At 38.1% G+C, this 13,516-nt stretch overlaps 3 protein-coding genes across 6 annotated transcripts in view; 1 reads left to right on the top strand and 2 right to left on the bottom strand.

The window, feature by feature from the left end:
* Positions 1 to 26: 26 nt before the first annotated feature.
* Positions 27 to 5,450, bottom strand: nkrf (NFKB repressing factor). Of its 3 annotated transcripts, none has more exons than XM_039664686.2 (3): positions 5,345 to 5,450; positions 4,155 to 4,279; positions 27 to 2,821 (listed from the first exon to the last, which is right to left on the bottom strand). In XM_039664686.2, the coding sequence occupies exons 2-3, from the start codon at positions 4,261 to 4,263 to the stop codon at positions 606 to 608; spliced, it is 2,325 nt and encodes a 774-aa protein (XP_039520620.2). In that variant the 5' UTR covers positions 4,264 to 4,279; positions 5,345 to 5,450; the 3' UTR covers positions 27 to 605. The 3 variants fall into 3 exon arrangements, with proteins under 3 accessions (XP_039520620.2, XP_039520618.2, XP_039520619.2); XM_039664684.2 differs by lacking the exon at positions 5,345 to 5,450 and adding an exon at positions 4,484 to 4,758; XM_039664685.2 differs by lacking the exon at positions 5,345 to 5,450 and adding an exon at positions 4,516 to 4,733.
* The window catches only part of inppl1b (inositol polyphosphate phosphatase-like 1b), a 35,696-nt gene continuing 25,804 nt past the window's right edge, over positions 3,625 to 13,516 (top strand). The window contains exons 1-2 of the mRNA XM_089134872.1: positions 3,625 to 3,695; positions 3,822 to 3,951. The gene's annotated coding sequence lies outside the window, so the exon portion shown is untranslated. The remainder of the gene's footprint in view (positions 3,696 to 3,821; positions 3,952 to 13,516) is intronic.
* arr3b (arrestin 3b, retinal (X-arrestin)) lies at positions 5,631 to 11,578 on the bottom strand. Of its 2 annotated transcripts, XM_089134873.1 has the most exons (14): positions 11,286 to 11,578; positions 10,185 to 10,218; positions 9,077 to 9,107; positions 8,902 to 8,962; positions 8,739 to 8,783; positions 8,457 to 8,650; positions 8,308 to 8,367; positions 8,142 to 8,218; positions 7,919 to 8,054; positions 7,726 to 7,810; positions 7,502 to 7,574; positions 7,230 to 7,367; positions 6,931 to 7,035; positions 5,631 to 6,695 (listed from the first exon to the last, which is right to left on the bottom strand). In XM_089134873.1, the coding sequence occupies exons 2-14, from the start codon at positions 10,190 to 10,192 to the stop codon at positions 6,422 to 6,424; spliced, it is 1,287 nt and encodes a 428-aa protein (XP_088990999.1). In that variant the 5' UTR covers positions 10,193 to 10,218; positions 11,286 to 11,578; the 3' UTR covers positions 5,631 to 6,421. The 2 variants fall into 2 exon arrangements, with proteins under 2 accessions (XP_088990999.1, XP_088991000.1); XM_089134874.1 differs by lacking the exon at positions 5,631 to 6,695 and having other exon boundaries at positions 6,768 to 7,035.

The following is a 13,516-nucleotide window of genomic DNA, read 5'->3' as shown; positions in this document are numbered from 1 at the left end:
AGCAATTAAGTGAACTGGAAAATGGATCATGACCAGACTAAATTTAATGTGTCAAAACAAGCAGGCTGGTTGACAGTTTTCACAAAAGCAAACAGCTTCACAGGGATTGCTGCTCGGGCATTATCGTTTAGAGATAAATACTTAATTCTACAATCAACAACCAGAAAATAAGAAAAATCTATGTTCTGTAATTATTTCAAGGATATTTTTATATTTCAAATGTTTATCTTACAACAGATGAAAGACTGAGTGAATTATATATTGTCCATTTGAAAGCATAATAAAACAGAGAACGAATGGAATGTCATGTTATGCCAAAAGGCCCCACTTCTAATAGCCATGTTATTAAATATTTAGAAGATTGATGATATTACAATGTTTAGTGAGTAACATGATTTGTGTTCATCAAATGACCTTGACCTAACCTACTGTAAATCTGGACATAATTGGACAAACTGGTAAAGGGAAGAAAAGGGTACACATTGTAGACATTGAGAATTATCACAATTTCTTTTTTAATTACACTCTTCGGAAACAAATTAATAGGAAATGTAACAAGTAAAACTGCTTTATTAATAGTCATCTCAGAGGCCTTTTGAGCCCTGTCATTCTGAAGCCTGAGGCTTCACCAGTTCATATCGTCCCACCTGCCCTTCCTGTAAAAGCTGACCAATCAGCTGTTCCTTCTGGACTCTGCGGCTAACGACAAGAAAGCGTTGTCGGCCCTGTCCGTACGATTTGCTGCGCAGCCCGTACCTTTGGGATATCTGGTGGATCTGCCGGCGCTCTTCATTGTTGAGCTCCGTAGAGAAGCGCAGTTCATCTTGACGGTTTGAACTCACATAATTCCGAATGATTTCCTCAATGTCGTGCTTAGTCAGATTACTTTGCCTGTCCATGCCAAGTCCTTCCCTGTTATACTGCTCTTTGACTTTGATAGGTTCAGCAATGCCCTCTCCTTCTCTACCCAAACCACCACCCGTCCAGCCCATCTTACGGAGTAGCTGGTTACCAATGTTGTCCTCCTTGATCTCCTGCCGCATGGATTCCTCGCCAGAACGAGCAATGATTTGATTTCGGGAAATTGCATCCACATTGCCCTCCTTCCTGAGGTTAGACTTCACCACAGCCTGTGTACATCGAAGTGTGGCAAGGGCTTCCTCTGCTGCAATGTGTTTCACCGTCTTTTTAGGCCCAACGCCTGCAGCCACGTACTTACCATCTAGGTAAACTTCACACTGCCAGCGATGGTCCGGCAGAACCGTGAATTTGTATTCAGCAAGCACTTTATTAAATTGAGCAGTGTCATTTATTATGCAAATAGCATTATCAGAGTTTTCAAGAATCACCAATTCACCCAGATGTGCTTTCTTGCTGCTTTGCTGGGAATATCGACCACTGGGCTGGTCCAAAGTGTGGTTCCCTCCAGAAAAACACTGCTGCTGCTGCTGCTGCTCTTGTTGGCGAGCAGTCTGGTTCATTCGTAACTTCCTCACCGCCTCCTCCGCCGCTGCATGTTTCGAGCTCTTCTTGGTCCCTCTGGCTTGTGCCACCAGCTCACCCTGCAAGTACACACTACAGAGCCATAAATTGCTATTGTGAACCGGGTCAAATGTGTAATCAACTTTCATGCGGTTGAAGGCAGCCGAGTTGTTGAGTATACAGATGGCGTCGTGTGCGTTCTCCATGATTACAAATTCTGTCCAGTGTTTGCTTTGGTCAGGCTCATACTGGCCCTTGGTACTTGGGGGCGGCTTGTCCTCCGGGTTGCGAAGAGGTGGGGGGAGGGTAGGGTCTGGAGTGTTAACTTGGCACACTACCATGTCATTGACGCGAGTGCGCTTGTACTGCCGTTCCAAGACACGGACTTCCACCGGCCTCAAAAACAGCTTGACAGCCTGTTCTGATGCTCGGTCTCTGGCACCGTTCTTGCTCCCAGAGTACCCGGTGGCAAGGTACACACACTGACACCTCAATTCACACGCATATCCTTCAGTGGGTACTTTTCTGTTCTTAGGAAGGTCAGCGGGTGGAATATCTCTTAAATTGACATAGATGTACTCTGGGTTCGTCTTGCAGGCCTGAATGCTGCGGCTAAGCATGAAATTGTAATTTGGGCCGTCGGGTCCACTCATGAACAAAGGATTTCTGAGGCTGATGGCAACGGCGGATGATACTCTAGTAATAAGCCTCTGTTTTTCGTTAACTATTTCTGGAAGTATAGAAGTCGGCAGAGAGGGTGTAGGGAGAAGGCCAGCGCCTCTTCTGCTTGGACCGTCGTATGCCCTGCTAAATGCCTTGCTGGAAGTCGGCCTATCCTGATGTCCAAATCCCAGTCCACACCCTCTGCTAACCCAGGCTCCAGACCGTCCAGCACCTCCGTATCCCGGAGGATCTCGGACTGCCTGTGAGAATGATTCAGAGTTTTTGGCATGATGAGCCTCATAACTAGCAGTGTATTCCTGCTGCACTTTGCACATGAAGTTCTGGGTACTGCTACCATAGCCAAACCCACTTCTGCCGCTCGCAGCCACGTCTTTGGTTCTGTTCTCAGGCCAAGAATCATAACCGTACCTCCCCATCTCAAGGCAGCCAGAGGAGGAAGAAGGGCCATTGTCATGGCTACCATTATATGGCTGATGATATGGTTCCTTCTGTCTTACTTCATTCATCTCACTCCTCCTGCGCTCCTTCTCATTCTCTTTTTCGTCAGTTTCTCCATTTCCACTGCCACAACTCCCACCACTCACAAAGTGTACTGGCTGAAATCGAGGTCTGGAAGTGAATTTAGACACAGGCATCTTTTTCGTGGGCTCTTCACCTAGAATATGAAGTCATATATAATTAAAATATCAATTTACATGCAAATATAAGTTATAATGCTGCTGTTTTGTTTACATAGAGAATTAAATATTTTTAAGTCCCCCTGTAGTCAACCATTTTATCCCTTAAAACTTATCTTTGATCACCAAAATGGCATAAAAATGCCTGAGACAAAAATGTCTTCATGCCTTAAAATAGCTTGAATGTAACTCTACACCATTGCTTCATTCAGTATATTTGAATAACACTCACTCGCCTCCACTCACTCAGAAAGACTTTTCTACAAGTCAACATATCAGAATGGTAATGTGTTTTATGTATCGCTCTCTACAAGGTCGGATACAAAACGGTATTTAATATGATTAGACTTTTGCTAATAATATATTGCTAATGTTACACAAACATCGTTCCATTGTTCACCATCTCAAAGTCAGACAACTAAAAATCAGCATCCTTAGAAACACTTTGAACAAGAATGTCAGTAGAGAAAGGCAAATATCATAACATTGTAAAATGATGTCCATAATTCACCAGCTATATTGCTAAATGTACCCGATATTTCATATCAACAGAAAAATATACCGGGATAACCTGGCTTCTCTTGAGACTCACAGAGCAGTCATTGTTAAAGGGGTAGTTGATTGCAATTTTACTTTTTTCATTTTAAATAGTGTGTAATGTTGCTGTTGGTGCATGAACATTATCTGCAAAGTTACTGCGCTGAAAGTTCAATGTAAGCAGAGATATCTTCTTTTAAAAATCAGGAAGTTTAATGCCTACAAAAACATTTACATCAACAGATGTAAGAAGCGGATAGCAGATAGAAGCACCCTCACCCTCAGATCACTTGGACGTGACAGTGATTACAAGAGGTAAAAACGATATAAATACTGTTCGTTTTTGTGTCTTGTTGTTTTGTGTCTTGTTTTGTGTCTTAAGCCATCAATGTGCACTTACATTTACGAGTCATTAAATCATGTTTAATTTGGACTTCTCAGTGCATGCTCTTTGAGGTGGACCCCCTATACCTGCATTATATGCCTGATGGACAACAATGGTTTGACCGAAAAATATAAAAATTGAAAATACTGTGGAAACAAAGACACTTACATCTTGGATGCCCTTGAGGTAAGCTAAAACATATCAAAAATTAATTTCAAAGTGAACTATCCCTTTAAAAACTTTTCATTTTAATTGATGCCAAGCACCCACAAAAACTTTTCAAATGCGGAATAATATAAATCATAAAAATGTATGTTTGTATGTCAGATAGCAGATAGATAGATAGATAGATAGATAGATAGATAGATATCAAGCATTGATAGACTTACTTCCATCGGATGAACCTTGTCTCTTTTTTGATTCAGCATTCGGGACTAGTTCATATGAGGGCATTTCACCAACATCAATCCCTTCTGCCATCTCAAGCACCTTGACCATTAGATGGGAGGCATATCTGCTCACCAAAAAAAAAAGGACAACCATAGTATTGGTTGGCATTACTAATGCATAACTTTACATTTAGTATGGTATGTATAAATAAGACATACACTTGTAAGCAAAATCAAATGGTATACAGCCAACTTTCCCAATTACTTACACTAAGTATGCACAAAAAATAGTTAAACAGCCCAATTCTCATGATATATTCAATCCCCACCTGCATCCCATGAAAACGTAGTTCACCCATACCATCGACAGGGCCAGTAAATTATCAAGAGCATTTCCCTCGTAATCTTTAATGTGTTTCAGTATGAACTGACGCCTAGCGGACCACTGCTTGTTAGTCTCGAACTCCTGACGGTATTCATCGATATTACAGGTCCAATTACGCGGACCAGCGGGTTTACATGAAACACGCGGGCCCGTTGAATGGTGTCTGATCATCCCGGTATCTGACCAGTGTCTGACGATAGCGAGCGAGCAGCTAACCGGAAACAACGTAGTGCGCACAACATTGCATTCTGGGCAGGGGTTGCCAGGTACGCTCCAACTCGAGCAATACAAAAACAACCCGCGGAAACAGTGTTAAAGTAAGCAGCAACACTTGGCAACATTGATGATGGGAACGTCACACTTACACTTAACATATTACGTAAGGTAGCTAATGCCAGAGACTATTTTGCTAATGCTTATTATAACAATCACGCAATACTTCTAAAGTCAGATACTTCTTAGGTTTGCATAACGTAAACGTAACAAATCAAGATGATCTGAGATCTGTAACGTTACTTGCCCAGTTAGTTTACTATGATATTTAACATGAGACAGGCCTCACAAGGATTCACAACAACCTTAGCCATATTTCTCACCAAGTATTTATATTTTAAATAGCACACCTTTTAACTCTTTAATCTACAGCGTTCGTCAATCATGCACTTTGCCATACATACATTTGGTGTTTCCCTTACGGTTAAGTTCTCTTTGGATGAAACTAAAAATGACGCAGTAGCATTTTCATTCTAACACTATTCTTCAGTTTTGTCATGCTAATTATGCGCATTTATTGTGAGAAGCTTACCTTTGTCGTACAGCAGCTCTGTTTAGATGCTCTTGGGTGTAACGTTATAAAGCCGCTGTGCTTTGAGGCGATTTAGACGCACAAACTAAACTGCAGCTTAAATTGACAGTGCTAAAGCCAATCCACTCAGGAAAAGATAAACGCATTCATAGCCTACTGCTTTTCTCAAGAGACACATTTGATAACATTTAAGATTGGATCTGAGGTCAGTAAATGTAAATTTCTTCTAACACTTCCATAAGCCTAAATATAAGGGTAACACGTCACAATAAGTTCCCGTTATTGCAGTAACGATTAGCATTTGATTAACTAATATTAATCAATGCTTTAGAAGTATTTTGGTTACATTTTATTTTAAGGTGTCCTAGTTACAGTGTAATTACATTTAAGTATTGATTAATAATAATTTACACCATATATTTACTATAGGGTTAGGAGGAATAGGGCTTGGTTAATGGTTAGTTAGTTGCATCTATAATAATGCATCTACTGTTACACTAAGTGCACATAACAAGCTTAACAGTCCAATTTTTTATTGATTTCCACCATCACCACAGCCAGACAAAAACAATTTACAACAAAAATAAAATTAAATATACAATTATAATAATATAATTATTATAAAAGTAAATGTATTACTCTCTGATATTTTACATATCTAATTCACATACAAAAATAACCTAAAACACTATTAAACTGAGTTTCCATGATAAAGGCAGAAGAAACATGACAATTAAAAAGCATCAAACCAATGCTTGATTTCAGTGCCATTGAATTCATCAAACAAAGCCTTTAGGCCTTGTTTAACATTATACAAGATCATTCCTTTTACACAGTTATTTGCAACAATTAGTCTATGGCTCATGAAATGGGGTTGTTTGGTATCGGCATCTATTCCTGAGTGTATCTCGACTTGCTCCTCACCGTCACTGGCTGTAGAATCTATTCGAGGTTGATATCAGTCCTGGTAATAAAAAATATTTTACTTTAACAATGGCTTTAAATATTTATATAATGACTTCATGACACTCTGTCTGAACATTAGAAACAAGTTTATGTTGATACTTACACTTCTGCTCAGTTTGAAAAGGATGCAGTAAGATCACAAGGATAAGAAGACAAAAAATTGTGCACTTTAGTATGTTTCATAGCAGTGTCAGTTAAAAAAAGGGTGTAAGGTGTATTGTTTGAAATTTTTAAAAAGCTATAGTCTGTATAGTATAGAAAACTGGGCTGTATACACACACACACACACACACATAGGATCCTCATTTCTGATAAAGAAAGAACAGAAATCTCACCTGCTGGTTTGGGTGACATTAGAACCAGAGGGAGTTCAACGGTAATATCACTGTGAACAGAAGATAAACATGACTTGACATTACTCTCACTGCTCACAAAGCTAAAACACAACACATCACGTACTACTGAATTTATTTTCACAGTTGTTTAATGACAATGTAACTAAGCAGACTGTTCTTTGTCAAGTAGTTGTGTTTGGGCATCATCAATGGAAATATATAATGGCAGAACAAGGAGAGTCCAATGACATTGAGTTGAAAGAAAAGAAATATGAAGATCGAAACCTTAATGTGAGGCTTCCCAAGAGACCACCTCCCATCACGAGGGTAACCTTTATTTTGTAGGAGACAATGACACCTTGGATTTGCTTATCCATGTCGGGTTGCAGACTGCAGAGAGAGAGAGAGAGAGAGAGAGAGAGAGAGAGAGAGAGAGAGAGAGAGAGAGAGAGAGAGAGATGCAGATGGAGATGTGTCATCTTATTTTTCAATATTAAAAAAAGTATGTATAAAAATACAGAGCTGTTATTTGGACTGTGAACATGAAAATCTGTCTAATGCTTTTGTAATGAAGATTAACTGACATTGTTGAAGAAGCCAAGTTGGTATCTTCATCTTTCAGTTTGCCATCCAGTGCAAGGCCACGTTTCTCTTTGTTATTGGCCAGCAGAGGAGTGACACTATATTCCTTCTCAAAGGTGGAGTTTGCATTAATTTGGTCACTGTAACAAAAGATTTCAGAAAGTTCAGATCTCAAAAACAAGTAAATACAACATATAAAAGATGTATAACACTAAAATGCAAAAATATTTTAAAGATCCTCCGACAAATGCGATGTGGAGGTCTTTGCACTCACCCAAATTCTTCATTCAGGACACATTTGTGGTATTTGTCGGCTGAGTAAAGCAATACATCTGTAATTTGGTAAACTGAAACACACAATGAGCTAAAGTTTATTTTGGATCATTGTAGGCAACACTTACACTTCTACTTAAAGACAATAACGAACCATTCTTAAGTAGCTTCAATGGACGAAGACTGGCTGTTTTGTTCATTGAAATGAATTCTAAAAATACTTACTACTGATTTTGACTTTCTTCACTACTTTACTGGTCTCATTGTTCACTTTGACTTTGATAGGAATGGGATCGCCGTGATAGTAGAGCTGAATGCATGAGAAAACGGCAGTGAATAAAGAAGAGACTGCATATGATGGAATATACAGGCTATATTTTCTTAAATGATCTACAACAAGCATTTAAAAACACAGTACCTCCTTCTCCATGGAGGCTTCCAAGTGAATTGGTTTGTCCGCTGTCATAAACTGTTTGTTGAGATCGGCCTTGGGTCCGGCTGTTATCTCATTTGGTGCATATTGTATTTTGCGGATGATCAAACGGCAAGTGTCCCTATATTGGTAGAGATACCAGAATCAGAGTGGAAATGGATTGATTTCTTTTTATAGTATCTTTATGTTAAAATAGAGCAGTACATACTTCTTCTCAACTTTCTCATCTATGCTGTCTGCTTCATTTGCAATATAGGCTTTGACTTCATAGTCAACCCCGCAAGGCTGCAAAATTGAACATTTTACATATTAGAGAGACATTGACATCTGTGATTGCATTTGTGTGGGTTCTTCATGTATTTCTGCAACTGTACCTTCCCGGCATCCTCTGGTGCTGGCTGAAGGGACACTGAGCATGGAAGATGTATTGGAATCTGAGACAGAACAGGAGAGACACAAATGAAGGACGTCCTTGATTGTTTTTTTCAATGCTTATTAAGCAGACGCATAAGTTTAGATTTACATCAAAAGTGAAGGGATGTCCTTGATCTCCAGCTTTCTTCAGAAGCGCTTCCTGCATTGGTGTATTTGGGGGCTTGGTTCCCTCAAAGGGATACATCTGTATGCGCTTTATCCAGATGTCTTTCCTAAAGGAAACTCCAATCACATCCAGATCATCTTTTCCATAGCGGAAGGCACATGCAAGCTGTACCCAGACTGAAAAATTAAAATGTAATGTTTAGATGAAGTGTCTATATGAATTGAGTCACAGACAAACTTTTCATGATATTATATTAAATCACACCTTTCCTTCCATTAAGATCTGAAGGATCAATCTTGAGCACCCCATCTGAGAGGGAAATTACAGGTTGATTGAAATATTGCACATGAATAGAAAGGTGGTTACTATACACATTTAATCAAAAAAGTGAGGAATAATACAGTTTCCAAAGTAAAGTAGAACGTACCAACTGAATCAACACTTTCCACATGGTCCACAAAGTCTCTTTTCCCCAAATAAAGGCAAAGCTGTAATAAATAATGAGTGAGGTGATTATGTGTGCTTGTGTTTTAAAAAGATGTTGAGAGCATGTACATGCGGAACAGATGACAATTAATGCGAGTTGTAAAACGGAACCTCACCGAACCATTTCCACTGGTCTTCTTGAAAACCCTGTAGAAACAACATACAGTCTTAAAATCATGATCATTGTTATAAGCTCAATTTACTCTTTAAAGGGGATGTGTGTAGTTTTTAATGTAAAACAAAGACTAAATTAGACTAAATTAGTGGCAAGTTGTTTCATTTGAGTTTTGTATGAATTTCTCCCAACTGGTAATAACATTTTACGCAATCACCAGGACATATTTACTGTTTATCGCAGATCATATCCAGTTATTAGATAGAAGCTCGTTTCACATGGAACAGAACTTGATTTCAGCAAGTGCAACATGTTCCTGGATCAACAGTTTAGGTAATCTTGGAACAACATTCCAATCAACCAATCAGATTTGAGGGACAAGTTTACAGTTTATGTCAATTTTAGGCTTACAACTATCGGTGCTTCTACATCAGAGCTATTCACTTAAAATTTCCCTCTGAAAGTGTTTTTATTACATTATCATTATATTTTTGGACAGGAACATTGTTTCAGGATCAGCAAAATATGTTGAACGAGGGATACGTCTAACTCGGCAAAATCAGGACGTGCTGCTTTGAGTCTATGCTGAATTAGTTAATGATATAACTCAAAGTCAAATAGGGAAAATCATGTAATGTTGGCCATTACACATCCCTGAAACTAATGTGTTCTGGTTGGTCTCTTAAAAAGATGATTTTAAACAAATATCAGTATCTGTTGCTTTTGTATGATATGCCTTGTTAGTCGACATGATGAGGTGATAAAGTCATCTGCATAGGCTATGCTAAGCTTTGCACGGTAACTTTTAAACTCTTGTGGTAATCCTGTCAATCCATTCTAAAAGGGATTTCTTATAATCTGGTAATCCACTAGGATTGAAGACCAAAAAGACTTCTACAGATTTAATACTGAATGAGTGTGAGAGTATTACACGAAGGTTGCTTAAGAGGGGTCATGAATATGACTTAAATATTGAATAGACTGTAGGATATTGCGCAATTACGATCTTAAATGCCTTTCATTTGCCTGTTTGATGTTTTAAATGTCTTTATGCCTCATTTTTAAAGTATTTGTAAAATGTTGGGATAAGTTAGAATGCACAAACTTACTTTGCCATGGTTATAGAAAGTCAGTTGAAGCTTTCTGAAATGAGAAGTGAAGTGGTTAGTGTGTAAAGTGTGCCAGCAGAGGGCAGTCGTTTGATTTAGCAACATTTAAAAGAACCAACATCCTGCCCTGAATTGAGTAGTGTTTGGAAAACCATTCATGTTTACATATTGTCCTGCTGAGATTTCAATCCACGAGGGCTAATCAGGGAAGAGGAGATTACGAGAACGATAGACGGCTTCATAATCCTCCACAGAAGCCGCACTCTGGATTAGCTCTTATCTGTTTATAATTTGCCTCTGTGTATGAGGCCAACTATTTCAAACCTGGGAAGAGCTAGCAAAACATCTGTGCTATATTTTTTAAGGAATTGCAATGAACATTAAATTACTATTTTAAATGTGGGACTGTTGGGCCTTTGGAAATATTTCGATATGAATATATTAAATAATATTTACATATATAAAAAACCTAAGCAGGAGCAGCTCAGCTGTATTTGTTTTGTGTTTCCAAAGAAATACAAAATGAATATGAAACTTTACATTCTAGAGAAATTAAACACAATGGACATAATAATCACAATTATTCTTCTCAATTGCAATCAAAATGTAAATTCATATGTTGACTTTTATCGTTCTCATGATCAATCTAAGATATTCTTGATATAGATTACCTTATTTTGTCAAGTTAAGGTTATACTAGTTAGCAACAGGATTAGGTTCAGGAATAACCAGAAAGCAAACTTCTGACCATAAAAACAACCATGCTCCTCAGGTCTCTATTGTATTTATTTTGCCACATTTCAATCTAACTAAAGCAAGAATTAGACAAAAAGTGCACAGGCATAGGTAAAAATCGGCACACCACAGTTCCATTAACAGAAAATGTATTTATTGCATGTTCTCAACAAAAGTGACATTTTGAGCCATGTGGCTCATGTCAATTCTTTCCTTTTTGTGAATCTTCCTAAAGAAGACATGAATGCTAATGTTCACACTGAACAATCTCATATAATTTGAATCCAAATCAGCTGCATGCTCTGACACTTTCACCTCAAAGTCTATGTGCGTTTTTCAGTGTAATGACAGTCCAGATCTTCTTACCTGTGTCCAAGATCCTGGAGAATGTCCTCTGCTTTGGTCTTGACTGTTGCACGTGAGCACCGTTCTGTAGCTGGTGTTGTTGGAATGCTAGTGTGTTTCCCAGTTTGTGTTGTCGCCTTTATAGTGCAAACTCTCCTCCCTCATTTTGGTCTCAATCCTCTTAGTTCATTAGTCCTCATCTTTTTCTGGCTACAATGTGTATAAAAATAAACACAGAATTGGACTTACGGATTAGCTATTGAGAAGTAGATGGTATGAATGAGAGTGTCATGAGTGCCTGGGGGTCATTTGGTTGTACGACAGAATTGTAATAATATGGTTACATCTCTCATCAAAGCTCCACCTCTAAAATAGCATGTGTCCATTTAGGGCATGTACTCACCGTGGCCTCAGTTTCCAAGTCATGAGGCCAGATTAACAATAACAACTGCTTTTAAAGCGTCACAACATAGCCTACAGTATACTTTCATCTCAGATGATGAGCATGAACAGGAATCAAAGTACACTCAGCTTTAAAACTTCTGCTTGCATTGCCATTGTATCATAAACACTCAAATGGTTCTCTTGGCTTTGGTCTTCTGGGTTTTAGATTGAATGGGGGAGAGTGTGAGACTATTTTAGATAAGCAGTTAAAGGGGCACTGTCATTGTACCCTCAGGGGGATTTGTGGCTGCAGTATAGGCCCATAGTACAAACAGCCGATTGGCTGTTACTATACAGTATTTGCCCCAACAATACGCGACGACACTCAACATGTCTTTGAGATAATTATCTGAAATTGCAAGTGAGAAACTAATATCACAATAAATAGAGTATATATGTAAAAAATAAATAAATACATTTTTTATGAGACTGCATCCATGCCACTAGGTGACACTATTAGTTGTTTTATATAGTGTGTAGCATTCCTAAAACACAAATATCTGTCATATGGTCCCAACTTTCCCCCTAACAATGTTTTGTTAAAACAATATGCAATTATAACAAGGTATTATTGTTTTGTAATTAAAAGTATTGAACAGAAACACAATTTTGAACATATTGCATCTCATTCATGCATGTCTGCTTTTGATCTCTGTTTGGGTGGCATGTCAAGGCCTTTTTTTATTACATATGCTTTTTTAAAGTTAATCATGAAATCAATGATTACTTAAATCAGGTATATTCAACAAATTTGTCAGCTGAATGGACAATAGTAATCATAAAACAAAAGAATAATAGGCCTATAGCTGTACATTTCTAAATAATCAGGGCTAACTCTAATTGACACTTTTACACATGCTGTCTTTGGGCATCAGTTAGATGTGATCTCCTTAAACATAGCTGCTCATGTCTCTAACCCTGCTGGCCTGAACAGGCAGATATTGAATGAGAGGTCACAATCATCAAGCACTTCCCTGCCATTCACTACCACACTTTCCAAAACATGTGTAGACACATCAGCATATGCAAATTAGGTTCTACACTTCAAGTATAAGCTGTTTTTAAGAGTTAGACTTACTTACTATATCCTAATACACTATATTGACAAAGGTTTCGGGACATCTGCCTTTACATGCACATGAACTTTAATGACATCTCATTAATCCGTAGCCAATTTGGAGTTGGTCCACCCTTTGCAGCTATAACAGCTTCAAGGTTTAGGAGTTTGATTATGGGAATTTTTGACCATTCTTCAAGAAGTGCATTTGTGAGGTCAGGCACTTACGTTAGACGAGAAGGCCTGGCTCACAGTCTCCGATCTAATTTATCCCGATATCGGGTTGAGGTCAGAACTCCTTTATTATGCGGCCCGTTTTCTTAAAAAATGGGATGTAGTATGCAGGATATTTATGCAATTTTATGCAATGAAATTGAGGGAACTTGCAAAAACTGCGGTTTTATTAAACTACCTACTTGGCTATTACCTTTATGTAAAGAGTCAAAGAGCATACTACATAACAGAAAGTGCTGGGAATATTTAAGTTCTCATCTTGTTTTATTTCAAACCTTAATAAACACATCAAACTTACAAAACATTGATGAGTCAAACAAGTTCTGTAGCTTTACAAAAGGAATATGCAACAACTTCTGTAAAAATTAATACATTAAATATTAAAAAATAAAGTGTGCTCCTGTTTTACAGATTTTGGATTTTCAGATGTGACTTTTTTGCAATGAAAATACGATGATTATGAAATCATGCAAGCCCCGCATATTATTCAAGGAAATCAGCAATTTTTGGGTGTATT

The sequence above is a fragment of the Pimephales promelas genome, chromosome 9 (assembly GCF_988280905.1).
Source record: "Pimephales promelas chromosome 9, fPimPro1.hap1.1, whole genome shotgun sequence".
Lineage (NCBI taxonomy): Eukaryota > Metazoa > Chordata > Actinopteri > Cypriniformes > Leuciscidae > Pimephales > Pimephales promelas.
The sequence above is the reverse complement of the archived record's forward strand: the minus strand, read 5'-3'. Positions and strand labels throughout refer to the sequence as shown.

Excerpts from the sequence above, each read along its gene's own strand:
- nkrf (XM_039664684.2), bottom strand. The coding sequence starts at position 4,710 with ATGATCAGACACCATTCAACGGGCCCGCGTGTTTCATGTAAACCCGCT. Across the intron at positions 4,280-4,483 it reads TACGTTTTCATGGGATGCAG|ATATGCCTCCCATCTAATGG; the intron begins GTGGGGATTGAA and ends TTTGGTGAGCAG. Across the intron at positions 2,822-4,154 it reads ACAAGGTTCATCCGATGGAA|GTGAAGAGCCCACGAAAAAG; the intron begins GTAAGTCTATCA and ends TTCATATTCTAG.
- arr3b (XM_089134873.1), bottom strand. Across the intron at positions 7,575-7,725 it reads GAAGAAAGTCAAAATCAGTA|TTTACCAAATTACAGATGTA; the intron begins GTAAGTATTTTT and ends TGTGTGTTTCAG. Across the intron at positions 6,696-6,930 it reads TTGGGAAGCCTCACATTAAG|TGATATTACCGTTGAACTCC; the intron begins GTTTCGATCTTC and ends TTCTGTTCACAG.